This window comes from Oncorhynchus keta, chromosome 4 (genome assembly GCF_023373465.1).
Source record: "Oncorhynchus keta strain PuntledgeMale-10-30-2019 chromosome 4, Oket_V2, whole genome shotgun sequence".
Taxonomy (NCBI): Eukaryota; Metazoa; Chordata; class Actinopteri; order Salmoniformes; family Salmonidae; genus Oncorhynchus; species Oncorhynchus keta.
Genome location: NC_068424.1, coordinates 64,311,041 through 64,337,048, shown reverse-complemented (window position 1 = coordinate 64,337,048; position 26,008 = coordinate 64,311,041). Strand labels below are relative to the sequence as shown.

Below are 26,008 nucleotides of genomic sequence, written 5' to 3'. Positions count from 1 at the left end.
AGAAAACCAGACTGCTTTCCCTGGGGTTGTCTGAATTGATGTGTGTGTCTGTAATATTAGGCCATTGATTTTTTTTTTTCAAGTTTTGAATGACCGACTGCTTTAGAAATGGCCTTTTGCTTAGTACCAAAGCTAGTAATCTTCTTTTCGTGAGCTTTATTCCCCTAAATTGACCGTGACAAAGAAACATAAACTAGCCCTGCTCTTTTACTGAAGTGTTATTGTGTAGATTCTATCTGAGGAGTGTGTTGTGGTAGTACTGTTGTTCATTCTGAGAGTTTGTAGTGTCGGTCAGGGAAGAGAAGCAGCATCATCAGGAGGCCCTCTCTTACAAGAGGTCAGAGGAAGTTCAGCCAAGAGGGGAATGAATGCTAAAAACCTCTGAATAGAATGTAAAAGACTGTCTCACTGGACAGATGGCCTCTCATCCCTCCGCTCTGAATATAATGTTAAAGACTGTCTCACTGGACAGATGGCCTCTCATCCCTCCGCTCTGAATAGAATGTAAAAGACTGTCTCACTGGACAGATGGCCTCTCATCCCTCCGCTCTGAATAGAATGTAAAAGACTGTCTCACTGGACAGATGGCCTCTCATCCCTCCACTCTGAATATAATGTTAGACTGTCTCACTGGACAGATGGCCTCTCATCCCTCCGCTCTGAATAGAATGTAAAAGACTGTCTCACTGGACAGATGGCCTCTCATCCCTCCACTCTGAATATAATGTAAAAGACTGTCTCACTGGACAGATGGCCTCTCATCCCTCCACTCTGAATATAATGTTAGACTGTCTCACTGGACAGATGGCCTCTCATCCCTCTGCTCTGAATAGAATGTAAAAGACTGTCTCACTGGACAGATGGCCTCTCATCCCTCCACTCTGAATATAATGTAAAAGACTGTCTCACTGTGGCCTCATCCCTCCACTCTGAATATAATGTTACTGTCTCACTGAGATGGCCTCTCATCCCTCCACTCTGAATATAATGTTAGACTGTCTCACTGGACAGATGGCCTCTCATCCCTCCACTCTGAATATAATGTTAAAGACTGTCTCACTGGACAGATGGCCTCTCATCCCTCCACTCTGAATATAATGTTAGACTGTCTCACTGGACAGATGGCCTCTCATCCCTCCACTCTGAATATAATGTTAAAGACTGTCTCACTGGACAGATGGCCTCTCATCCCTCCACTCTGAATAGAATGTTAGACTGTCTCACTGGACAGATGGCTGGAATATAATGTTAAAGACAGATGGCCTCTCATCCCTCCACTCTGAATATAATGTTAGACTGTCTCACTGGACAGATGGCCTCTCATCCCTCCACTCTGAATAGAATGTTAAAGACTGTCTCATCCCTGGACAGATGGCCTCTCATCCCTCCACTCTGAATAGAATGTTAACTGTCTCACTGGACAGATGGCTGTATAATGTTAGACTGTCTCACTGGACAGATGGCCTCTCATCCCTCCACTCTGAATAGAATGTTAGACTGTCTCACTGGACAGATGGCCTCTCATCCCTCCGCTCTGAATAGAATGTTAAAAGACTGTCTCACTGGACAGATGGCCTCTCATCCCTCCGCTCTGAATAGAATGTTAAAGACTGTCTCACTGGACAGATGGCCTCTCATCCCTCCGCTCTGAATAGAATGTTAAAGACTGTCTCACTGGACAGATGGCCTCTCATCCCTCCACTCTGAATAGAATGTTAAAGACTGTGTCACTGGACAGTTGACCTCTCATCCCTCGAAGCACAAATAGGAATTGTTCTGCTCTGCTTTTGCCAGACATTAATAAAAACACATTATTTTTGTTGTAACATCTTACAGGGAGGATTATATAAGCTATTAAAGAGGAAATGTAAGGGAATGATACTAAGCAGCCAAAGGGGATTTTAGTCTATCTGATTGTACTGTATTCTGACTGACTCTCTCTCTCTTTGCAGAAGGGATTCGTAACATGTCCATGGACTCCAACCCCATGCCGATGCCCATGTCAGACCCCAACGCCTGGGCCACCGCTATGAACAACCTTGGCATGGCTCCCATGAACATGACAGGACAGCCCCTTATGTCAGGTATGGGTCATTTAATCCTAATCATACCTCTACTGGAGTTATAATCGTACCTCTACTGTAGTCATAATCGTACCTCTACTGTAGTTATAACCGTACCGCTACTGTAGTTATAACCGTACCTCTGCTGTAGTTATAACCCTACCTCTACTGTAGTTATAACCGTACCTCTGCTGTAGTTATAACCCTACCTCTGCTGTAGCTATAACCCTACCTCTGCTGTAGCTATAACCCTACCTCTGCTGTAGCTATAACCCTACCTCTGCTGTAGCTATAACCCTACCTCTGCTGTAGCTATAATCCTACCTCTGCTGTAGCTATAATCCTACCTCTGCTGTAGCTATAATCCTACCTCTGCTGTAGTTATAACCCTACCTCTGCTGTAGTTATAACCCTAGCTCTACTGTAGTTTTAACCCTAGCTCTACTGTAGTTTTAACCCTAGCTCTGCTGTAGCTATAACCCTAGCAGCTCTGCTGTAGCTATAACCCTAGCTCTACTGTAGTTATAACCCTAGCTCTACTGTAGTTATAACCCTAGCTCTACTGTAGTTTTAACCCTAGCTCTGCTGTAGCTATAACCCTACCTCTGCTGTAGCTATAACCCTACCTCTGCTGTAGCTATAACCCTACCTCTGCTGTAGCTATAACCCTACCTCTGCTGTAGCTATAACCCTACCCTGCTGTAGCTATAACCCTACTCTGCTGTACCCTGCTGTAGCTATAACCCTACCCCTGCTGTAGCTATAACCCTACATCTGCTGTAGCTATAACCCTACATCTGCTGTAGCTATAACCCTACCTCTGCTGTAGCTATAACCCTACCTCTGCTGTAGCTATAACCCTACCTCTGCTGTAGCTATAACCCTACCTCTGCTGTAGCTATAACCCTACCTCTGCTGTAGCTATAACCCTACCTCTGCTGTAGCTATAACCCTACCTCTGCTGTAGCTATAATCCTACCTCTGCTGTAGTTATAACCCTACCTCTGCTGTAGTTATAACCCTACCTCTGCTGTAGTTATAACCCTAGCTCTACTGTAGTTTTAACCCTAGCTCTACTGTAGTTTTAACCCTAGCTCTGCTGTAGCTATAACCCTAGCAGCTCTGCTGTAGCTATAACCCTAGCAGCTCTGCTGTAGCTATAACCCTAGCTCTACTGTAGTTATAACCCTAGCTCTACTGTAGTTTTAACCCTAGCTCTGCTGTAGCTATAACCCTACCTCTGCTGTAGCTATAACCCTACCTCTGCTGTAGCTATAACCCTACCTCTGCTGTAGCTATAACCCTACCCCTGCTGTAGCTATAACACTACCTCTGCTGTAGCTATAACCCTACATCTGCTGTAGCTATAACCCTACATCTGCTGTAGCTATAACCCTACCTCTGCTGTAGCTATAACCCTACCTCTGCTGTAGCTATAACCCTACCTCTGCTGTAGCTATAACCCTACCTCTGCTGTAGCTATAACCCTACCTCTGCTGTAGCTATAACCCTACCTCTGCTGTAGCTATAACCCTACCTCTGCTGTAGCTATAACCCTACCTCTGCTGTAGCTATAACCCTACCTCTGCTGTAGCTATAACCCTACCTCTGCTGTAGCTATAACCCTACCTCTGCTGTAGCTATAACCCTACCTCTGCTGTAGCTATAACCCTAGCTCTGCTGTAGCTATAACCCTACCTCTGCTGTAGCTATAACCCTACCTCTGCTGTAGCTATAACCCTACCTCTGCTGTAGCTATAACCCTACCTCTGCTGTAGCTATAACCCTACCCCTGATCTAGCTATAACCCTACCTCTGCTGTAGCTATAACCCTACCTCTGCTGTAGTTATAACCCTACCTCTGCTGTAGCTATAACCCTACCCCTGATGTAGCTATAACCCTACCCCTGATGTAGCTATAACCCTACCCCTGATGTAGCTATAACCCTACCCCTGATGTAGCTATAACCCTACCTCTGCTGTAGCTATAACCCTACCTCTGCTGTAGCTATAACCCTACCTCTGCTGTAGCTATAACCCTACCTCTGCTGTAGCTATAACCCTACCTCTGCTGTAGCTATAACCCTACCTCTGCTGTAGCTATAACCCTACCTCTGCTGTAGCTATAACCCTACCTCTGCTGTAGCTATAACCCTAGCTCTGCTGTAGCTATAACCCTAGCTCTGCTGTAGCTATAACCCTAGCTCTGCTGTAGCTATAACCCTAGCTCTGCTGTAGCTATAACCCTAGCTCTGCTGTAGCTATAACCCTACCTCTGCTGTAGCTATAACCCTACCTCTGCTGTAGCTATAACCCTACCTCTGCTGTAGCTATAACCCTACCTCTGCTGTAGCTATAACCCTACCTCTGCTGTAGCTATAACCCTACCTCTGCTGTAGCTATAACCCTACCTCTGCTGTAGCTATAACCCTACCTCTGCTGTAGCTATAACCCTACCTCTGCTGTAGCTATAACCCTACCTCTGCTGTAGCTATAACCCTACCTCTGCTGTAGTTATAACCCTACCTCTGCTGTAGCTATAACCTAGCTCTGCTGTAGTTATAACCCTAGCTCTGCTGTAGTTTTAACCCTAGCTCTACTGTCTGCTGTAGCTTTAACCCTAGCTCTGCTGTAGCTATAACCCTACCTCTGCTGTAGCTATAACCCTAGCTCTACTGTAGTTATAACCCTAGCTCTGCTGTAGTTATAACCCTAGCTCTACTGTAGTTTTAACCCTAGCTCTGCTGTAGCTATAACCCTACCTCTGCTGTAGCTATAACCCTACCTCTGCTGTAGCTATAACCCTACCTCTGCTGTAGCTATAACCCTACCCCTGCTGTAGCTATAACCCTACCTCTGCTGTAGCTATAACCCTACCTCTGCTGTAGCTATAACCCTACATCTGCTGTAGCTATAACCCTACCTCTGCTGTAGCTATAACCCTACCTCTGCTGTAGCTATAACCCTACCTCTGCTGTAGCTATAACCCTACCTCTGCTGTAGCTATAACCCTACCTCTGCTGTAGCTATAACCCTACCTCTGCTGTAGCTATAACCCTACCTCTGCTGTAGCTATAACCCTACCTCTGCTGTAGCTATAACCCTACCTCTGCTGTAGCTATAACCCTACCTCTGCTGTAGCTATAACCCTACCTCTGCTGTAGCTATAACCCTACCTCTGCTGTAGCTATAACCCTACCTCTGCTGTAGCTATAACCCTACCTCTGCTGTAGCTATAACCCTACCTCTGCTGTAGCTATAACCCTACCTCTGCTGTAGCTATAACCCTACCTCTGCTGTAGCTATAACCCTACCTCTGCTGTAGCTATAACCCTACCTCTGATCTGTAGCTATAACCCTACCTCTGCTGTAGCTATAACCCTACCTCTGCTGTAGCTATAACCCTACCTCTGCTGTAGCTATAACCCTACCCCTGCTGTAGCTATAACCCTAGCTCTGCTGTAGCTATAACCCTACCTCTGCTGTAGCTATAACCCTACCTCTGCTGTAGCTATAACCCTACCTCTGCTGTAGCTATAACCCTACCTCTGCTGTAGCTATAAACCCTACCTCTGCTGTAGCTATAACCCTAGCTCTGCTGTAGCTATAACCCCACCTCTGCTGTAGCTATAACCCTAGCTGTATATAACCCTACCTCTGCTGTAGCTATTACCCTAGCTCTGCTGTATAACCCTAGCTCTGCTGTAGCTATAACCCTAGCTCTGCTGTAGCTATAACCCTAGCTCTGCTGCTATAACCCTAGCTCTGCTGTAGCTAAACCCTAGCTCTGCTGTAGCTATAACCCTACCTCTGCTGTAGCTATAACCCTAGCTCTGCTGTAGCTATAACCCTACCTCTGCTGTAGCTATAACCCTACCTCTGCTGTAGTTATAACCCTAGCTCTGCTGTAGCTATAACCCTAGCTCTGCTGTATCTATAAGCCCACCTCTGCTGTAGCTATAACCCTACCTCTGCTGTAGCTATAACCCTACCTCTGCTGTAGCTATAACCCTACCTCTGCTGTAGCTATAACCCTACCTCTGCTGTAGCTATAACCCTACCTCTGCTGTAGCTATAACCCTACCTCTGCTGTAGCTATAACCCTACCCCTGCTGTAGCTATAACCCTACCTCTGCTGTAGCTATAACCCTACCTCTGCTGTAGCTATAACCCTACCTCTGCTGTAGCTATAACCCTACCTCTGCTGTAGCTATAACCCTACCTCTGCTGTAGCTATAACCCTACCTCTGCTGTAGTTATAACCCTACCTCTGCTGTAGCTATAACCCTACCTCTGCTGTAGCTATAACCCTACCTCTGCTGTAGCTATAACCCTACCTCTGCTGTAGCTATAACCCTACCTCTGCTGTAGCTATAACCCTACCTCTGCTGTAGTTATAACCCTACCTCTGCTGTAGCTATAACCCTACCTCTGCTGTAGCTATAACCCTACCTCTGCTGTAGTTATAACCCTACCTCTGCTGTAGCTATAACCCTACCTCTGCTGTAGCTATAACCCTAACTCTGCTGTAGCTATAACCCTACCTCTGCTGTAGCTATAACCCTACCTCTGCTGTAGCTATAATCCTACCTCTGCTGTAGCTATAACCCTACCTCTGCTGTAGCTATAACCCTACCTCTGCTGTAGCTATAACCCTACCTCTGCTGTAGCTATAACCCTACCTCTGCTGTAGCTATAACCCTACCTCTGCTGTAGCTATAACCCTACCTCTGCTGTAGCTATAACCCTACCTCTGCTGTAGCTATAACCCTACCTCTGCTGTAGCTATAACCCTACCTCTGCTGTAGCTATAACCCTAGCTCTGCTGTAGCTATAACCCTAGCTCTGCTGTAGCTATAACCCTAGCTCTGCTGTAGCTATAACCCTAGCTCTGCTGTAGCTATAACCCTAGCTCTGCTGTAGCTATAACCCTAGCTCTGCTGTAGCTATAACCCTACCTCTGCTGTAGTTATAACCCTAGCTCTGCTGTAGCTATAACCCTAGCTCTGCTGTATCTATAAGCCCACCTCTGCTGTAGATATAACCCTACCTCTGCTGTAGCTATTACCCTACCTCTGCTGTAGCTATAACCCTAGCTCTGCTGTAGCTATAACCCTAGCTCTGCTGTATCTATAAGCCCACCTCTGCTGTAGATATAACCCTACCTCTGCTGTAGCTATTACCCTACCTCTGCTGTAGCTATAACCCTACCTCTGCTGTAGCTATAACCCTACCTCTGCTGTAGCTATAACCCTACCTCTGCTGTAGCTATAACCCTACCTCTGCTGTAGCTATAACCCTACCTCTGCTGTAGCTATAACCCTACCTCTGCTGTAGCTATAACCCTACCTCTGCTGTAGCTATAACCCTACCTCTGCTGTAGCTATAACCCTACCTCTGCTGTAGCTATAACCCTACCTCTGCTGTAGTTATAACCCTACCTCTGCTGTAGCTATAACCCTACCTCTGCTGTAGCTATAACCCTAGCTCTGCTGTAGCTATAACCCTACCTCTGCTGTAGCTATAACCCTACCTCTGCTGTAGCTATAACCCTACCTCTGCTGTAGCTATAACCCTACCTCTGCTGTAGCTATAACCCTACCTCTGCTGTAGCTATAACCCTACCTCTGCTGTAGCTATAACCCTACCTCTGCTGTAGCTATAACCCTAGCTCTGCTGTAGCTATAACCCTACCTCTGCTGTAGCTATAACCCTAGCTCTGCTGTAGCTATAACCCTAGCTCTGCTGTATCTATAAGCCCACCTCTGCTGTAGATATAACCCTACCTCTGCTGTAGCTATTACCCTACCTCTGCTGTAGCTATAACCCTACCTCTGCTGTAGCTATAACCCTACCTCTGCTGTAGCTATAACCCTACCTCTACTGTAGCTATAACCCTACCCCTGCTGTAGCTATAACCCTACCCTGATGTAGCTATAACCCTACCTCTGCTGTAGCTATAACCCTACCTCTGCTGTAGCTATAACCCTACCTCTGCTGTAGCTATAACCCTACCTCTGCTGTAGTTATAACCCTACCTCTGCTGTAGCTATAACCCTACCTCTGCAGTAGCTATAACCCTAGCTCTGCTGTAGCTATAACCCTACCTCTGCTGTAGCTATAACCCTACCTCTGCTGTAGCTATAACCCTACCTCTGCTGTAGCTATAACCCTACCTCTGCTGTAGCTATAACCCTACCTCTGCTGTAGTTATAACCCTACCTCTGCTGTAGCTATAACCCTACCTCTGCTGTAGCTATAACCCTAGCTCTGCTGTAGCTATAACCCTACCTCTGCTGTAGCTATAACCCTACCTCTGCTGTAGCTATAACCCTACCTCTGCTGTAGCTATAACCCTACCTCTGCTGTAGTTATAACCCTACCTCTGCTGTAGCTATAACCCTACCTCTGCTGTAGCTATAACCCTACCTCTGCTGTAGCTATAACCCTACCTCTGCTGTAGCTATAACCCTACCTCTGCTGTAGTTATAACCCTACCTCTGCTGTAGCTATAACCCTACCTCTGCTGTAGCTATAACCCTACCTCTGCTGTAGCTATAACCCTACCTCTGCTGTAGCTATAACCCTAACTCTGCTGTAGCTATAACCCTAACTCTGCTGTAGCTATAACCCTACCTCTGCTGTAGCTATAACCCTACCTCTGCTGTAGCTATAACCCTACCTCTGCTGTAGTTATAACCCTACCTCTGCTGTAGCTATAACCCTACCTCTGCTGTAGCTATAACCCTACCTCTGCTGTAGTTATAACCCTACCTCTGCTGTAGTTATAACCCTACCTCTGCTGTAGTTATAACCCTACCTCTGCTGTAGTTATAACCCTACCTCTGCTGTAGCTATAACCCTACCTCTGCTGTAGCTATAACCCTACCTCTACTGTAGTTATAACCCTACCTCTGCTGTAGCTATAACCCTACCTCTGCTGCAGTTATAACCCTACCTCTGCTGCAGTTATAACCCTACCTCTGCTGTAGTTATAACCCTACCTCTGTTGTAGCTATAACCCTACCTCTGCTGCAGTTATAACCCTACCTCTGCTGCAGTTATAACCCTACCTCTGCTGTAGCTATAACCCTACCTCTGCTGCAGTTATAACCCTACCTCTGCTGTAGTTATAACCCTACCTCTGCTGTAGCTATAACCCTACCTCTGCTGTAGTTATAACCCTACCTCTGCTGTAGCTATAACCCTACCTCTGCTGTAGCTATAACCCTACCTCTGCTGTAGCTATAACCCTACCTCTGCTGCAGTTATAACCCTACCCCTGATCTAGCTATAACCCTACCTCTGCTGTAGTTATAACCCTAGCTCTGCTGTAGCTATAACCCTACCTCTGCTGTATCTATAAGCCCACCTCTGCTGTAGCTATAACCCTACCTCTGCTGTAGCTATAACCCTACCTCTGCTGTAGCTATAACCCTACCTCTGCTGTAGCTATAACCCTACCTCTGCTGTAGCTATAACCCTACCTCTGCTGTAGCTATAACCCTACCCCTGATGTAGCTATAACCCTACCTCTGCTGTAGCTATAACCCTACCTCTGCTGTAGCTATAACCCTACCTCTGCTGTAGCTATAACCCTACCTCTGCTGTAGCTATAACCCTACCTCTGCTGTAGCTATAACCCTAGCTCTGCTGTAGCTATAACCCTAGCTCTGCTGTAGCTATAACCCTACCTCTGCTGTAGCTATAACCCTACCTCTGCTGTAGCTATAACCCTACCTCTGCTGTAGCTATAACCCTACCTCTGCTGTAGTTATAACCCTACCCTTGCTGTAGCTATAATCCTACCCTTGCTGTAGCTATAATCCTACCTCTGCTGTAGCTATAACCCTACCTCTGCTGTAGCTATAACCCTACCTCTGCTGTAGCTATAACCCTACCTCTGCTGTAGCTATAACCCTACCTCTGCTGTAGCTATAACCCTACCTCTGCTGTAGCTATAACCCTACCTCTGCTGTAGCTATAACCCTACCTCTGCTGTAGTTATAACCCTACCTCTGCTGTAGTTATAACCCTACCTCTGCTGTAGCTATAACCCTACCTCTGCTGTAGTTATAACCCTACCTCTGCTGTAGCTATAACCCTACCTCTGCTGTAGCTATAACCCTACCTCTGCTGTAGTTATAACCCTACCTCTGCTGTAGCTATAACCCTACCTCTGCTGCAGTTATAACCCTACCTCTGCTGTAGCTATAACCCTACCTCTGCTGTAGTTATAACCCTACCTCTGCTGTAGTTATAACCCTACCTCTGCTGTAGCTATAACCCTACCTCTGCTGTAGCTATAACCCTACCTCTGCTGTAGCTATAACCCTACCTCTGCTGTAGCTATAACCCTACCTCTGCTGCAGTTATAACCCTACCTCTGCTGTAGTTATAACCCTACCTCTGCTGTAGCTATAACCCTACCTCTGCTGTAGTTATAACCCTACCTCTGCTGTAGCTATAACCCTACCTCTGCTGTAGTTATAACCCTACCTCTGCTGTAGCTATAACCCTACCTCTGCTGTAGCTATAACCCTACCTCTGCTGTAGCTATAACCCTACCTCTGCTGTAGTTATAACCCTACCTCTGCTGTAGTTATAACCCTACCCTACCTCTGCTGTAGTTATAACCCTACCTCTGCTGTATAACCCTATCTGCTGTAGCTATAACCCTACCTCTGCTGTAGCTATAACCCTACCTCTGCTGTATCTATAACCCTACCTCTGCTGTATCTATAACCCTACCTCTGCTGCAGTTATAACCCTACCTCTACTGTAGCTATAACCCTACCTCTGCTGCAGTTATAACCCTACCTCTGCTGTAGTTATAACCCTACCTCTGCTGTAGTTATAACCCTACCTCTGCTGTAGTTATAACCCTACCTCTGCTGTAGTTATAACCCTACCTCTGCTGTAGCTATAACCCTACCTCTGCTGTAGTTATAACCCTACCTCTGCTGTAGTTATAACCCTACCTCTGCTGTAGCTATAACCCTACCTCCGCTGTAGTTATAACCCTACCTCTGCTGTAGCTATAACCCTACCTCTGCTGCAGTTATATCCTTAACCATGGGGGAGTGTGTGTGGCTACATTAGAGACTATGGGGAGTGTCTGGAGTGTTTGTGGCTACATTAGAGACTAGGGGAGTGTCTGGAGTGTTTGTGGCTACATTAGAGACTATGGGGAGTGTCTGGAGTGTTTGTGGCTACATTAGAGACTAGGGGAGTGTCTGGAGTGTTTGTGGCTACAGTAGAGACTAGGGGGAGTGTCTGTGTGGCTGCAGTAGAGACTAGGGGAAGTGTCTGGAGTGTCTGTATGGCTGCAGTAGAGACTAGGGGGAGTGTGTGGGCCTACATTAGACTCGGGGGGTGTTTGTGTGGCTTCATTAGAGACTAGGGGGAGTGTCTGTCCCTGTGGCTGCAGTAGAGACTACGGGGAGTGTCTGTGTGGCTGCAGTAGAGACTAGGGGGAGTGGCTTTGATAGAGACTACAGGGAGTGTGGAGTGCCTGTGTGGCTGCAGTAGAGACTAGGGGGAGTATCTGAAGTGTCTATGTGGCTGCAGTCGAGACTAGGGGGAGTGTCTGAAGCTGCAGTCGAGACTAGGGGGAGTGTCTGTGTGGCTGCAGTCGACTAGGGGGAGTGTCTGTGTGGCTGCAGTAGAGACTAGGGGAAGTGTCTGGAGTGTCTGTATGGCTGCAGTAGAGACTAGGGGGAGTGTGTGGGCCTACATTAGACTCGGGGTGTTTGTGTGGCTTCATTAGAGACTAGGGGGAGTGTCTGTCCCTGTGGCAGCAGTAGAGACTAGGGGGAGTGTCTGTCCCTGTGGCTGCAGTAGAGACTACGGGGAGTGTCTGTGTGGCTGCAATAGAGACTAGGGGGAGTGGCTTTGATAGAGACTACAGGGAGTGTGGAGTGCCTGTGTGGCTGCAGTAGATTCTAGGGGGAGTATCTGAAGTGTCTATGTGGCTGCAGTCGAGACTAGTGGGAGTGTCTGTGAAGCTGCAGTCGAGACTAGGGGGAGTGTCTGTGTGGCTGCAGTCGAGACTAGGGGAGTGTCTGTGTGGCTGCAGTAGAGACTAGGTGGAGTATCTGGAGTGTCTGTGTGGCTGCAGTAGAGACTAGGGGGAGTATCTGAAGTGTCTATGTGGCTGCAGTTGAGACTAGGGGGAGTGGCTTTGATAGAGACTACAGGGAGTGTGGAGTGCCTGTGTGGCTGCAGTAGAGACTAGGGGGAGTATCTGAAGTGTCTATGTGGCTGCAGTCGAGACTAGGGGGAGTGTCTGTGAAGCTGCAGTCGAGACTAGGGGGAGTGTCTGTGTGGCTGCAGTAGAGACTAGGTGGAGTATCTGGAGTGTCTGTGTGGCTGCAGTAGAGACTAGGGGGAGTATCTGAAGTGTCTATGTGGCTGCAGTTGAGACTAGGGGGAGTGTCTGTGTGGCTGCAGTCGAGACTAGGGGGAGTGTCTGAAGCTGCAGTCGAGTCTAGGGGGAGTTACTGTGTGGCTGCATGAGAGACTAAGGGGAGTGTCTGTCCCTGTGGCTACATTAGAGACAAGGGGGAGTGTCTGGGTGGCTGCAGTAGAGACTAGGGGGAGTGTCTGTGGCTAAGGTAGAGACTATTGGTAGTGTCTATGGTGACAGTGGAGACTTGGTGGAGTGTTTGTCTGTGTGGTTGCAGTAGAGACTAGGGGGACTGTCTGTGTGGCTGCAGTAGAGACTAGGGGGAGTGTCTGTGTGGTTGCACTAGAGACTAGGGGGAGTGCCTGTGTGGCTGCAGTAGAGACTAGGGTGAGTGTCTGTGTGGCTGCAGTAGAGACTAGGGGGAGTGTCTGTGTGGCTGCAGTTGAGACTAGGGTGAGTGTCTGTGTGGCTGCAGTAGAGACTAGGGGGAGTGTCTGTGGCTACATTAGAGACTAGGGGGAGTGTGTGTGGATACATTGGAGACTATGGGGAGTGTGTGTGGCTATATTAGAGACTATGGGGTGTGTGTGTGGCTACATTAGAGACTAGGGGGGAGTGTGTGTGGCTACATTAGAGACTAGGGGGAGTGTGTGTGGCTACATTAGAGACTAGGGGGAGTGTGTGTGGCTACTTTAGAGACTAGGAGGAGTGTCTGGTGGGTTTGTCTGTGTGGCTGCAATAGAGACTAGGGGGAGTGTGTGTGGCTGCAGTAGAGACTAGGGGGAGTGTGTGTGGCTGCAGTAGAGACTAGGGGAGTGTCTGTGTGGCTACATTAGAGACTACATTAGAGACGAGGGGAGTGTGTGGGGAGTGTGTGTGGCTGCTTTAGAGGCTACGTTAGAGGGGGAGTGTATGGCGTGTTTGTCTGTGTGTCTGCAGTATCCAATGGGGGTTTCTAACTAGCTGCAGACTTGTTGCTGGATGCTGTGGCTCTTCTCAAATTTGCCTAAGTCGGCCATTTCTTTGTCTCTATTAAAATGAACATGCTGCGCTGAGTCAGCCAGATGGACTTATGACTCTATTTTCAGTCTGAGGACTTGAGATCCACACAGCTCAGTTTCAGACAGGTGGCAGGAGCTTTCGGAGTATCACCCTCTTACAAAATTCATGCTTGTTCATACAATGTTCTCTATTGAAATATTCATGTTAAGTTCAAACAAATACAAGATCAAAATTGCTGACATCATTCAAACCAATGAGGTTTTGGAACTTTAAAGCCAGTTATCTCAGAATCATATTTTTGCAGATAAAAGCTTATAGTCCAATGCTCTCAATGTCATCATGTGTCACCAGAGGAAGAGAGAGGTTTTACTTTGCCCAAAATCTGTCCATGAAAATAAGCCCATGAAGCGAGGAGTGTTTGTATGGAGGTCAATGAGGGTGTTGATTTTGGTCAATATAAAATGTCATGGCTAATTTGCTGTATGAGGCTTATTTGATCGAATGCACTGATGGAAGTGGCAAAAAAATTAAATTCAAGGTTGTGCCTGCTTTCATATAGGTGGAGGATTCAACATTGATATAACCCATTTTAGCATGGACATTGCCATTGGGGGCTTCCACACCTTTTAAAATCATCTGGGTGGGGATTTCTGAGTTGGGAGTAATCTGCCAATAAATAAGAAGAAAATTCACTACTTTAAAATGGAGATGCCCTCAATGGCGCTGCTCATGCTGTCACAGATGCTATAATGGCACAGATACAAAAATGGCCTGTTGTTGACACTTATCTGCCCTCTCATTGGCTAGAATGATCCCACCTGATCTCAACTCATCCCACAGCCTCCCATCATTGAGGACATGTATTTCCTTTGTTAGATGGTTCACTCAAATATCTTGTCAATATAATTAACAATCGGGTCACCCATTCGGGTGAAATTACAGTGGCAGAGCCAACAGATATGTCATCATCATGAGTCACTCAGTCAGGTGAAATTAGTGGCAGAGCCAACAGATATGTCATCGTCATGAGTCACTCAGTCAGATGTAATTACAGTGGCAGAGCCAACAGATATGTCATCATCATGAGTCACTGAGTCAGATGAAATTACAGTGGCAGAGCCAACAGATATGTTATCATGAGTCACTCAGTCAGGTGAAATTACAGTGGCAGAGCCAACAGATATTATATCATCATGAGTCACTCAGTAAGGTGAAATTACAGTGGCAGAGCCAACAGATATTATATCATCATGAGTCACTCAGTCAGATGCAATTACAGTGGCAGAGCCAACAGATATGTCATCATCATGAGTCACTGAGTCAGATGAAATTACAGTGGCAGAGCCAACAGATATGTTATCATGAGTCACTCAGTCAGGTGAAATTACAGTGGCAGAGCCAACAGATATTATATCATCATGAGTCACTCAGTAAGGTGAAATTACAGTGGCAGAGCCAACAGATATGTTATCATGAGTCACTGAGTCAGATGTAATTACAGTGGCAGAGCCAACAGATATGTCATCCTCATGAGTCACTCAGTCAGATGTAATTACAGTGGCAGAGCCAACAGATATGTCATCATCATGAGTCACTCAGTCAGATGTAATTACAGTGGCAGAGCCAACAGATATGTCATCATCATGAGTCACTCAGTCAGATGCAATTACAGTGGCAGAGCCAACAGATATGTTATCATGAGTCACTCAGTCAGGTGAAATTACAGTGGCAGAGCCAACAGATATGTCATCATCATGAGTCACTCAGTCAGATGTAATTACAGTGGCAGAGCCAACAGATATGTCATCATCATGAGTCACTCAGTCAGATGCAATTACAGTGGCAGAGCCAACAGATATGTTATCATGAGTCACTCAGTCAGGTGAAATTACAGTGGCAGAGCCAACAGATATGTCATCATCATGAGTCACTCAGTCAGATGTAATTACAGTGGCAGAGCCAACAGATATGTCATCATCACTCAGTCAGAGTCACTCAGTCAGATGTCAATTACAGTGGCAGAGCCAACAGATATGTCATCATCATGAGTCACTCCAGTCAGATGTCAGATGAAATACAGTGGCAGAGCCAACAGATATGTTATCATGAGTCACTCAGTCAGATGAAATTACAGTGGCAGAGCCAACAGATATGTCATCATCATGAGTCACTCAGTCAGATGAAATTACAGTGGCAGAGCCAACAGATATGTTATCATGAGTCACTCAGTCAGGTGAAATTACAGTGGCAGAGCCAACAGATATGTCATCATCATGAGTCACTCAGTCAGATGAAATTACAGTGGCAGAGCCAACAGATATGTTATCATGAGTCACTCAGTCAGGTGAAATTACAGTGGCAGAGCCAACAGATATGTCATCATCATGAGTCACTCAGTCAGATGTAATTACAGTGGCAGAGCCAACAGATATGTCATCATCATGAGTCACTCAGTCAGATGTAATTACAGTGGCAGAGCCAACAGATATGTTATCATGAGTCACTCAGTCAGGTGAAATTCCAGTGGCAGAGCCAACAGATATTTTATCATCATGAGTCACTCAGTCAGGTGAAATTACAGTGGCAGAGCCAACAGATATGTCATCATCATGAGTCACTGAGTCAGATGTAATTACAGTGGCAGAGCCAACAGATATGTTATCATGAGTCACTCAGTCAGATGTAATTACAGTGGCAGAGCCAACAGATATGTCATCATCATGAGTCACTGAGTCAGATGTAATTACAGTGGCAGAGCCAACAGATATGTCATCATCATGAGTCACTCAGTCAGATGTAATTACAGTGGCAGAGCCAACAGATATGTTATCATGAGTCACTGAGTCAGATGTAATTACAGTGGCAGAGCCAACAGATATGTCATCATCATGAGTCACTGAGTCGGATGTAATTACAGTGGCAGAGCCAACAGATATGTTATCATCATGAGTCACTCAGTCAGGTGAAATTACAGTGGCAGAGCCAACAGATATGTCATCATCATGAGTCACTCAGTCAGATGTAATTACAGTGGCAGAGCCAACAGATATGTTATCATGAGTCACTGAGTCAGATGTAATTACAGTGGCAGAGCCAACAGATATGTTCATCATGAGTCACTCAGTCAGGTGAAATTACAGTGGCAGAGCCAACAGATATTATCATCATGAGTCACTGAGTCAGGTGAAATTACAGTGGCAGAGCCAACAGATATGTTATCATCATGAGTCACTCAGTCAGGTGAAATTACAGTGGCAGAGCCAACAGATATGTTATCATGAGTCACTCAGTCAGATGAAATTACAGTGGCAGAGCCAACAGATATGTTATCATGAGTCACTCAGTCAGGTGAAATTACAGTGGCAGAGCCAACAGATATTATATCATCATGAGTCACTCAGTAAGGTGAAATTACAGTGGCAGAGCCAACAGATATGTTATCATGAGTCACTGAGTCAGATGTAATTACAGTGGCAGAGCCAACAGATATGTCATCCTCATGAGTCACTCAGTCAGATGTAATTACAGTGGCAGAGCCAACAGATATGTCATCATCATGAGTCACTCAGTCAGATGTAATTACAGTGGCAGAGCCAACAGATATGTCATCATCATGAGTCACTCAGTCAGGTGAAATTACAGTGGCAGAGCCAACAGATATGTCATCATCATGAGTCACTCAGTCAGATGTAATTACAGTGGCAGAGCCAACAGATATGTCATCATCATGAGTCACTCAGTCAGATGTAATTACAGTGGCAGAGCCAACAGATATGTCATCATCATGAGTCACTCAGTCAGATGCAATTACAGTGGCAGAGCCAACAGATATGTTATCATGAGTCACTCAGTCAGGTGAAATTACAGTGGCAGAGCCAACAGATATGTCATCATCATGAGTCACTCAGTCAGATGTAATTACAGTGGCAGAGCCAACAGATATGTCATCATCATGAGTCACTCAGTCAGATGTAATTACAGTGGCAGAGCCAACAGATATGTCATCATCATGAGTCACTCAGTCAGATGCAATTACAGTGGCAGAGCCAACAGATATGTTATCATGAGTCACTCAGTCAGGTGAAATTACAGTGGCAGAGCCAACAGATATGTCATCATCATGAGTCACTCAGTCAGATGTAATTACAGTGGCAGAGCCAACAGATATGTTATCATGAGTCACTCAGTCAGATGAAATTACAGTGGCAGAGCCAACAGATATGTTATCATGAGTCACTCAGTCAGATGAAATTACAGTGGCAGAGCCAACAGATATGTTATCATGAGTCACTCAGTCAGATGTAATTACAGTGGCAGAGCCAACAGATATGTCATCATCATGAGTCACTCAGTCAGATGCAATTACAGTGGCAGAGCCAACAGATATGTCATCATCATGAGTCACTCAGTCAGATGAAATTACAGTGGCAGAGCCAACAGATATGTTATCATGAGTCACTCAGTCAGGTGAAATTACAGTGGCAGAGCCAACAGATATGTCATCATCATGAGTCACTCAGTCAGATGTAATTACAGTGGCAGAGCCAACAGATATGTCATCATCATGAGTCACTCAGTCAGATGTAATTACAGTGGCAGAGCCAACAGATATGTTATCATGAGTCACTGAGTCAGATGTAATTACAGTGGCAGAGCCAACAGATATGTCATCATCATGAGTCACTGAGTCGGATGTAATTACAGTGGCAGAGCCAACAGATATGTTATCATCATGAGTCACTCAGTCAGGTGAAATTACAGTGGCAGAGCCAACAGATATGTCATCATCATGAGTCACTCAGTCAGATGTAATTACAGTGGCAGAGCCAACAGATATGTTATCATGAGTCACTGAGTCAGATGTAATTACAGTGGCAGAGCCAACAAATATGTCATCATCATGAGTCACTGAGTCAGATGTAATTACAGTGGCAGAGCCAACAGATATGTCATCATGAGTCACTGAGTCAGGTGAAATTACAGTGGCAGAGCCAACAGATATGTTATCATGAGTCACTCAGTCAGGTGAAATTACAGTGGCAGAGCCAACAGATATGTTATCATGAGTCACTCAGTCAGATGAAATTACAGTGGCAGAGCCAACAGATATGTTATCATGAGTCACTCAGTCAGGTGAAATTACAGTGGCAGAGCCAACAGATATGTCATCATCATGAGTCACTCAGTCAGATGTAATTACAGTGGCAGAGCCAACAGATATGTTATCATGAGTCACTCAGTCAGATGAAATTACAGTGGCAGAGCCAACAGATATGTTATCATGAGTCACTCAGTCAGGTGAAATTACAGTGGCAGAGCCAACAGATATGTCATCATCATGAGTCACTCAGTCAGATGCAATTACAGTGGCAGAGCCAACAGATATTTTATCATGAGTCACTCAGTCAGATGTAATTACAGTGGCAGAGCCAACAGATATGTCATCATCATGAGTCACTCAGTCAGATGCAATTACAGTGGCAGAGCCAACAGATATGTCATCATCATGAGTCACTCAGTCAGATGCAATTACAGTGGCAGAGCCAACAGATATTTTATCATCATGAGTCACTCAGTCAGGTGAAATTACAGTGGCAGAGCCAACAGATATGTCATCATCATGAGTCACTGAGTCAGATGTAATTACAGTGGCAGAGCCAACAGATATGTCATCATCATGAGTCACTCAGTCAGATGTAATTACAGTGGCAGAGCCAACAGATATGTTATCATGAGTCACTGAGTCAGATGTAATTACAGTGGCAGAGCCAACAGATATGTCATCATCATGAGTCACTGAGTCAGATGTAATTACAGTGGCAGAGCCAACAGATATGTTATCATCATGAGTCACTCAGTCAGGTGAAATTACAGTGGCAGAGCCAACAGATATGTCATCATCATGAGTCACTGAGTCAGATGTAATTACAGTGGCAGAGCCAACAGATATGTCATCATCATGAGTCACTGAGTCGGATGTAATTATAGTGGCAGAGCCAACAGATATGTTATCATGAGTCACTCAGTCAGGTGAAATTACAGTGGCAGAGCCAACAGATATGTTATCATGAGACACTCAGTCAGATGTAATTACAGTGGCAGAGCCAACAGATATGTCATCATCATGAGTCACTCAGTCAGATGTAATTACAGTGGCAGAGCCAACAGATATGTTATCATGAGTCACTGAGTCAGATGTAATTACAGTGGCAGAGCCAACAGATATGTCATCATCATGAGTCACTGAGTCAGATGTAATTACAGTGGCAGAGCCAACAGATATGTTATCATGAGTCACTGAGTCAGATGTAATTACAGTGGCAGAGCCAACAGATATGTTATCATGAGTCACCCATTCAGGTGAACCGTACAGACGTGTCATTAACGCGTCCTTGGGAGACAGGAGTGAGAGAAAGCAGAGCTCCTTCTGGAATGATAATGTTCCATCGATGTTTGTTTAATGGTTTGGAACTGAGAGTTTGAGATGAATGAAACGCAATAAGGCGCTCCGCTTCTGGTGTTTATTACTTGTTCAATATCAATAGAAGCCCTGCAGGGCATTTATCACTTTAACATTACGTTTTGACTTCATCATTTCACTCCTCTGGCTGTGAGGATTTATGCAGTCATGTGTCGTTCCTCTCTTCGTATGAGAATGTCTTGTTTCCCTTTTTCTAAACCACCACCTTCAGCTTCTTTAAAAGCACATTCATATCAACAGAGCTCCAGAATTCTAGGCCTCACAGTAATCCACTAGGACTCCATATTGCAAATAAAGTGGGCTTCGAGGATGCTATTCTACCTACTGGCTTTTTCCTGTTCAATTTCATTTGTACAATTTACTGAGCTGCTGCCAGACTTAGCAGACTCTCTTTGCTACACTGCTGTGCTGTGCAAGAGAAAATGATGCACATTGTTGAGCGAGTTATAATTGTAGACCTGTGTTCGTGTGATGGACAGGAATACTAGTGTATTTGTGTGTTCTGTCACTAAGCACCTTGAGCCATGGGACAGCATAAGGAAGCTGCCGTTAGTGCTCGTACCTTCATTTGAGGACTCTCTCCAGATTTTAAATACCGCAGCTGCATTGGTTTTACACAGACAGATGCACACACCATCATTGCCAGTGGTTAGGCTGCAGTCAGGTTGTCTGTGTCGTAGTGGGAGGGGCTGTGTGGGACAGCTGTAGTCCTCACGAATCACCTGGAGAAATACACTGCTCAAAAAAATTAAGGGAACACTAAAATAAACACATCCTAGATCTGAATGAATGAAATATTCTTATTAAATACTTTTTTTCTTTACATAGTTGATTGTGCTGACAACAAAATCACACAAAAATTATCAATGGAAATCAAATTTATCAACCCATGGAGGTCTGGATTTGGAGTCACACTCAAAATGAAAGTGAAAAACCACACTACAGGCTGATCTAACATTGATGTGATGTCCCTAACTGCACACGCACACTTAAAGACTTTGTTACGAGATCGGCTTGTACCTTTGAACTAATCCACCTGGATTTCTACCGATTCTCCATGTGAGGGATTGAACTTCATCCTCTGTTGTTTTTCTTCTGATGGAGCTCTCTGTTTGTCTGTCTCTCTCGGTCTGTCTGTGTCTCATTCTGTCGGTCTCTGTCTCGCTCTCTCTCTGTCTGTCGGTCTCTGTCTCGCTCTCTCTCTGTCTGTCGGTCTCTGTCTCGCTCTCTCTCTGTCTGTCGGTCTCTGTCTCGCTCTCTCTCTGTCTGTCGGTCTCTGTCTCGCTCTCTCTCTGTCTGTCGGTCTCTGTCTCGCTCTCTCTCTGTCTGTCGGTCTCTGTCTCGCTCTCTCTCTGTCTGTCGGTCTCTGTCTCGCTCTCTCTCTGTCTGTCGGTCTCTGTCTCGCTCTCTCTCTGTCTGTCGGTCTCTGTCTCGCTCTCTCTCTGTCTGTCGGTCTCTGTCTCGCTCTCTCTCTCTGTCTGTCGGTCTCTGTCTCGCTCTCTCTCTGTCTGTCGGTCTCTGTCTCGCTCTCTCTCTGTCTGTCGGTCTCTGTCTCGCTCTCTCTGTCTGTCGGTCTCTGTCTCGCTCTCTCTCTGTCTGTCGGTCTCTGTCTCGCTCTCTCTCTGTCTGTCGGTCTCTGTCTCGCTCTCTCTCTGTCTGTCGGTCTCTGTCTCGCTCTCTCTCTGTCTGTCGGTCTCTGTCTCGCTCTCTCTCTGTCTGTCGGTCTCTGTCTCGCTCTCTCTCTGTCTGTCGGTCTCTGTCTCGCTCTCTCTCTGTCTGTCGGTCTCTGTCTCGCTCTCTCTCTGTCTGTCGGTCTCTGTCTCGCTCTCTCTCTGTCTGTCGGTCTCTGTCTCGCTCTCTCTCTGTCTGTCGGTCTCTGTCTCGCTCTCTCGCTGTCTGTCGGTCTCTGTCTCGCTCTCGGTCTGTCTCGCTGTCTGTCGGTCTCTGTCTCGCTCTCGGTCTGTCTCGCTCTCTCTCGGTCTCTCTCGGTCTGTCTCGCTCTCTCTCGGTCTGTCTGTCGCTCTCTCTCGGTCTGTCTGTCGCTCTCTCTCGGTCTGTCTGTCGCTCTCTCTCGGTCTGTCTGTCGCTCTCTCTCGGTCTGTCTGTCGCTCTCTCTCGGTCTGTCTGTCTCGCTCTCTCTCGGTCTGTCTGTCTCGCTCTCTCTCGGTCTGTCTGTCTCGCTCTCTCTCGGTCTGTCTGTCTCGCTCTCTCTCGGTCTGTCTGTCTCGCTCTCTCTCGGTCTGTCTGTCTCGCTCTCTCTCGGTCTGTCTGTCTCGCTCTCTCTCGGTCTGTCTGTCTCGCTCTCTCTCGGTCTGTCTGTCTCGCTCTCTCTCGGTCTGTCTGTCTCGCTCTCTCTCGGTCTGTCTCGCTCTCTCTCGGTCTGTCTCGCTCTCTCTCGGTCTGTCTCGCTCTCTCTCGGTCTGTCTGTCTCGCTCTCTCTCGGGCTGTCTGTCTGTCTCGCTCTCTCTCGGGCTGTCTGTCTGTCTCGCTCTCTCTCGGGCTGTCTGTCTGTCTCGCTCTCTCTCGGGCTGTCTGTCTGTCTCGCTCTCTCTCGGGCTGTCTGTCTGTCTCGCTCTCTCTCGGGCTGTCTGTCTGTCTCGCTCTCTCTCGGGCTGTCTGTCTGTCTCGCTCTCTCTCGGGCTGTCTGTCTGTCTCGCTCTCTCTCGGGCTGTCTGTCTGTCTCGCTCTCTCTCGGGCTGTCTGTCTGTCTCTCTCTCTCGGGCTGTCTGTCTGTCTCGCTCTCTCTCGGGCTGTCTGTCTGTCTCGCTCTCTCTCGGGCTGTCTGTCTGTCTCGCTCTCTCTCGGGCTGTCTGTCTGTCTCGCTCTCTCTCGGGCTGTCTGTCTGTCTCGCTCTCTCTCGGGCTGTCTGTCTGTCTCGCTCTCTCTCGGGCTGTCTGTCTGTCTCGCTCTCTCTCGGGCTGTCTGTCTGTCTCGCTCTCTCTCGGGCTCTGTCTGTCTCGCTCTCTCTCGGGCTCTGTCTGTCTCGCTCTCTCTCGGGCTGTCTGTCTGTCTCGCTCTCTCTCGGGCTGTCTGTCTGTCTCGCTCTCTCTCGGGCTCTGTCTGTCTCGCTCTCTCTCGGGCTGTCTGTCTGTCTCGCTCTCTCTCGGGCTGTCTGTCTGTCTCTCTCTCTCTCGGGCTGTCTGTCTGTCTCGCTCTCTCTCTCTCTGGCTGTCTGTCTGTCTCGCTCTCTCTCTCTCTCTCTCGGGCTGTCTGTCTCTCTCGCTCTCTCTCTCTCTCTCGGGCTGTCTGTCTCGCTCTCTCGCTCTCTCTCGGGCTGTCTGTCTCGCTCTCTCGCTCTCTCTCGGGCTGTCTGTCTCGCTCTCTCGCTCTCTCTCGGGCTGTCTGTCTCGCTCTCTCGCTCTCTCTCGGGCTGTCTGTCTCGCTCTCTCTCTCTCTCTCTCTCTCTCTCTCTCTCTCTCTCTCTCTCTCTCGCTCTCTCTCGGGCTGTCTGTCTGTCTGTCTCGCTCTCTCTCGGGCTGTCTGTCTGTCTGTCTCGCTCTCTCTCGGGCTGTCTGTCTGTCTCGCTCTCTCTCTCGGTCTGTCTGTCTCGCTCTCTCTCGGTCTGTCTGTCTGTCTCGCTCTCTCTCTCTCTCGGTCTGTCTGTCTCGCTCTCTCTCGGGCTGTCTGTCTGTCTCGCTCTCTCTCTCTCTCTCTCTCGCTCTCTCTCTCGCTCTCTCTCGGTCTGTCTGTCTGTCTCGCTCTCTCTCTCTCTCTCGGTCTGTCTGTCTCGCTCTCTCTCTCTGTCTGTCGGTCTGTCTGTCTCGCTCTCTCTCTCTGTCTGTCTGTCGGTCTGTCTGTCTGTCTCGCTCTCTCTCTCTCTCGGTCTGTCGGTCTCGCTCTCTCTCTCTGTCTGTCGGTCTGTCTGTCTCGCTCTCTCTCTCTGTCTGTCGGTCTGTCTGTCTCGCTCTCTCTCTCTGTCTGTCGGTCTGTCTGTCTCGCTCTCTCTCTCTGTCTGTCGGTCTGTCTGTCTCGCTCTCTCTCTGTCTGTCGGTCTGTCTGTCTCGCTCTCTCTCTGTCTGTCGGTCTGTCTGTCTCGCTCTCTCTCTCTGTCTGTCTGTCGGTCTGTCTGTCTCGCTCTCTCTCTCTGTCTGTCTGTCGGTCTGTCTGTCTCGCTCTCTCTCTCTGTCTGTCTGTCGGTCTGTCTGTCTGTCTCGCTCTCTCTCTCTCTCGGTCTGTCTCTCGCTCTCTCTCTCTGTCTGTCGGTCTGTCTGTCTCGCTCTCTCTCTCTGTCTGTCGGTCTGTCTGTCTCGCTCTCTCTCTCTGTCTGTCGGTCTGTCTGTCTCGCTCTCTCTCTGTCTGTCGGTCTGTCTGTCTCGCTCTCTCTCTCTGTCTGTCGGTCTGTCTGTCTCGCTCTCTCTCTCTGTCTGTCTGTCGGTCTGTCTCTCTCTCTCTCTCTGTCTGTCGGTCTGTCTGTCTCGCTCTCTCTCTCTGTCTGTCTGTCGGTCTGTCTGTCTCGCTCTCTCTCTCTGTCTGTCTGTCGGTCTGTCTGTCTCGCTCTCTCTCTCTCTGTCTGTCTGTCGGTCTGTCTGTCTCGCTCTCTCTCTCTCTGTCTGTCTGTCTCTGTCTGTCTCGCTCTCTCTCTCTCTGTCTGTCTGTCGGTCTGTCTGTCTGTCTCGCTCTCTCTCTCTCTCGTCTGTCGGTCTGTCTGTCTGTCTCGCTCTCTCTCTCTCTCGGTCTGTCGGTCTGTCTGTCTGTCTCTCTCTCTCTCTGTCTGTCTGTCTGTCTGTCTGTCTGTCTCGCTCTCTCTCGGTCTGTCTGTCTCGCTCTCTCTCGGTCTGTCTGTCTCGCTCTCTCTCGGTCTGTCTGTCTCGCTCTCTCTCGGTCTGTCTGTCTCGCTCTCGGTCTGTCTGTCTCGCTCTCTCTCGGTCTGTCTGTCTCGCTCTCTCTCTCTGTCTGTCTCGCTCTCTCTCGGTCTGTCTGTCTCGCTCTCTCTCGGTCTGTCTGTCTCGCTCTCTCTCGGTCTGTCTGTCTCGCTCTCTCTCTCGGTCTGTCTGTCTCGCTCTCTCTCTCTCTCGGTCTCTCGGTCTGTCTCTCTCGGTCTCTCTCTCTCTCTCTCGGTCTGTCTGTCTCTCTCTCTCGGTCTGTCTGTCTCGCTCTCTCTCGGTCTGTCTGTCTCGCTCTCTCTCGTCTGTCTGTCTCGCTCTCTCTCGGTCTGTCTGTCTCGCTGTCTCTCTCTCTGTCTCTCTCGGTCTGTCTGTCTCGCTCTCTCTCTCTCTGTCTGTCTCGTCTCTCTCGGTCTGTCTGTCTCGCTCTCTCTCTCTCTCTGTCTGTCTCGCTCTCTCTCTCTCTCGGTCTGTCTGTCTCGCTCTCTCTCTCTCTGTCTGTCTGTCTGTCTGTCTCGCTCTCTCTCTCTCTGTCTGTCGGTCTGTCTGTCTCGCTCTCTCTGTCTCTCTGTCTGTCTGTCTGTCTCGGTCTGTCTGTCTCTCTCTCTCTGTCTGGTCTGTCTGTCTCGCTCTCTCTCTCTGTCTGTCTCTGTCGGTCTGTCTGTCTCGCTCTCTCTCTCTCTGTCTGTCGGTCTGGTCTGTCTGTCTCTCTCTCTGTCTCGGTCTGTCTGTCTCGCTCTCTGTCTGTCTCGCTCTCTCTCTCTGTCGGTCTGTCTGTCTCGCTCTCTCTCTCTGTCTGTCTCTGTCTCTCTCTCTCTCTGTCTCGGTCTGTCTGTCTCGCTCTCTCTCTGTCTGTCGGTCTGTCTGTCTCGCTCTCTGTCTGTCTGTCTGTCTGTCTCGCTCTCTCTCTGTCTGTCTGTCTGTCTCGCTCTCTCTCTCTCTCTGTCGGTCTGTCTGTCTCGCTCTCTCTCTCTGTCTGTCTGGTCTGTCTGTCTCGCTCTCTCTCTCGGTCTGTCTGTCTCGCTCTCTCTCTCGGTCTGTCTGTCTGTCTCGCTCTCTCTCTCTGTCTGTCTGTCTGTCTCGCTCTCTCTCTCTCTCTCTCGGTCTGTCTGTCTCGCTCTCTCTCTCTCTCGGTCTGTCTGTCTCGCTCTCTCTCTCTGTCTCTCGGTCTGTCTGTCTCGCTCTCTCTCTCTCTGTCGGTCTGTCTGTCTCGCTCTCTCTCTGTCTGTCG

At 47.7% G+C, this 26,008-nt stretch overlaps 1 protein-coding gene and 1 long non-coding RNA gene across 7 annotated transcripts in view; one reads left to right on the top strand and one right to left on the bottom strand.

Annotated features, from left to right (window-relative positions):
- The window catches only part of LOC118384047 (ecto-NOX disulfide-thiol exchanger 2-like), a 317,169-nt gene that overhangs the window by 201,114 nt on the left and 90,047 nt on the right, over positions 1–26,008 (top strand). For all 5 annotated transcript variants that reach the window (XM_052512566.1, XM_052512574.1, XM_052512561.1 and 2 more), the window contains one exon: positions 1,953–2,084. In XM_052512566.1, coding sequence (XP_052368526.1) covers positions 1,953–2,084 — 132 coding nt within the window. The remainder of the gene's footprint in view (positions 1–1,952; positions 2,085–26,008) is intronic.
- On the bottom strand, positions 3,823–7,543 carry LOC127926955 (uncharacterized). 2 transcript variants are annotated; one of them, XR_008125668.1, is made up of 3 exons: positions 7,022–7,543; positions 6,861–6,975; positions 3,823–4,313 (listed from the first exon to the last, which is right to left on the bottom strand). It is a non-coding gene; the product is annotated as an uncharacterized LOC127926955 (long non-coding RNA). The 2 variants fall into 2 exon arrangements; XR_008125676.1 differs by having other exon boundaries at positions 3,823–4,290.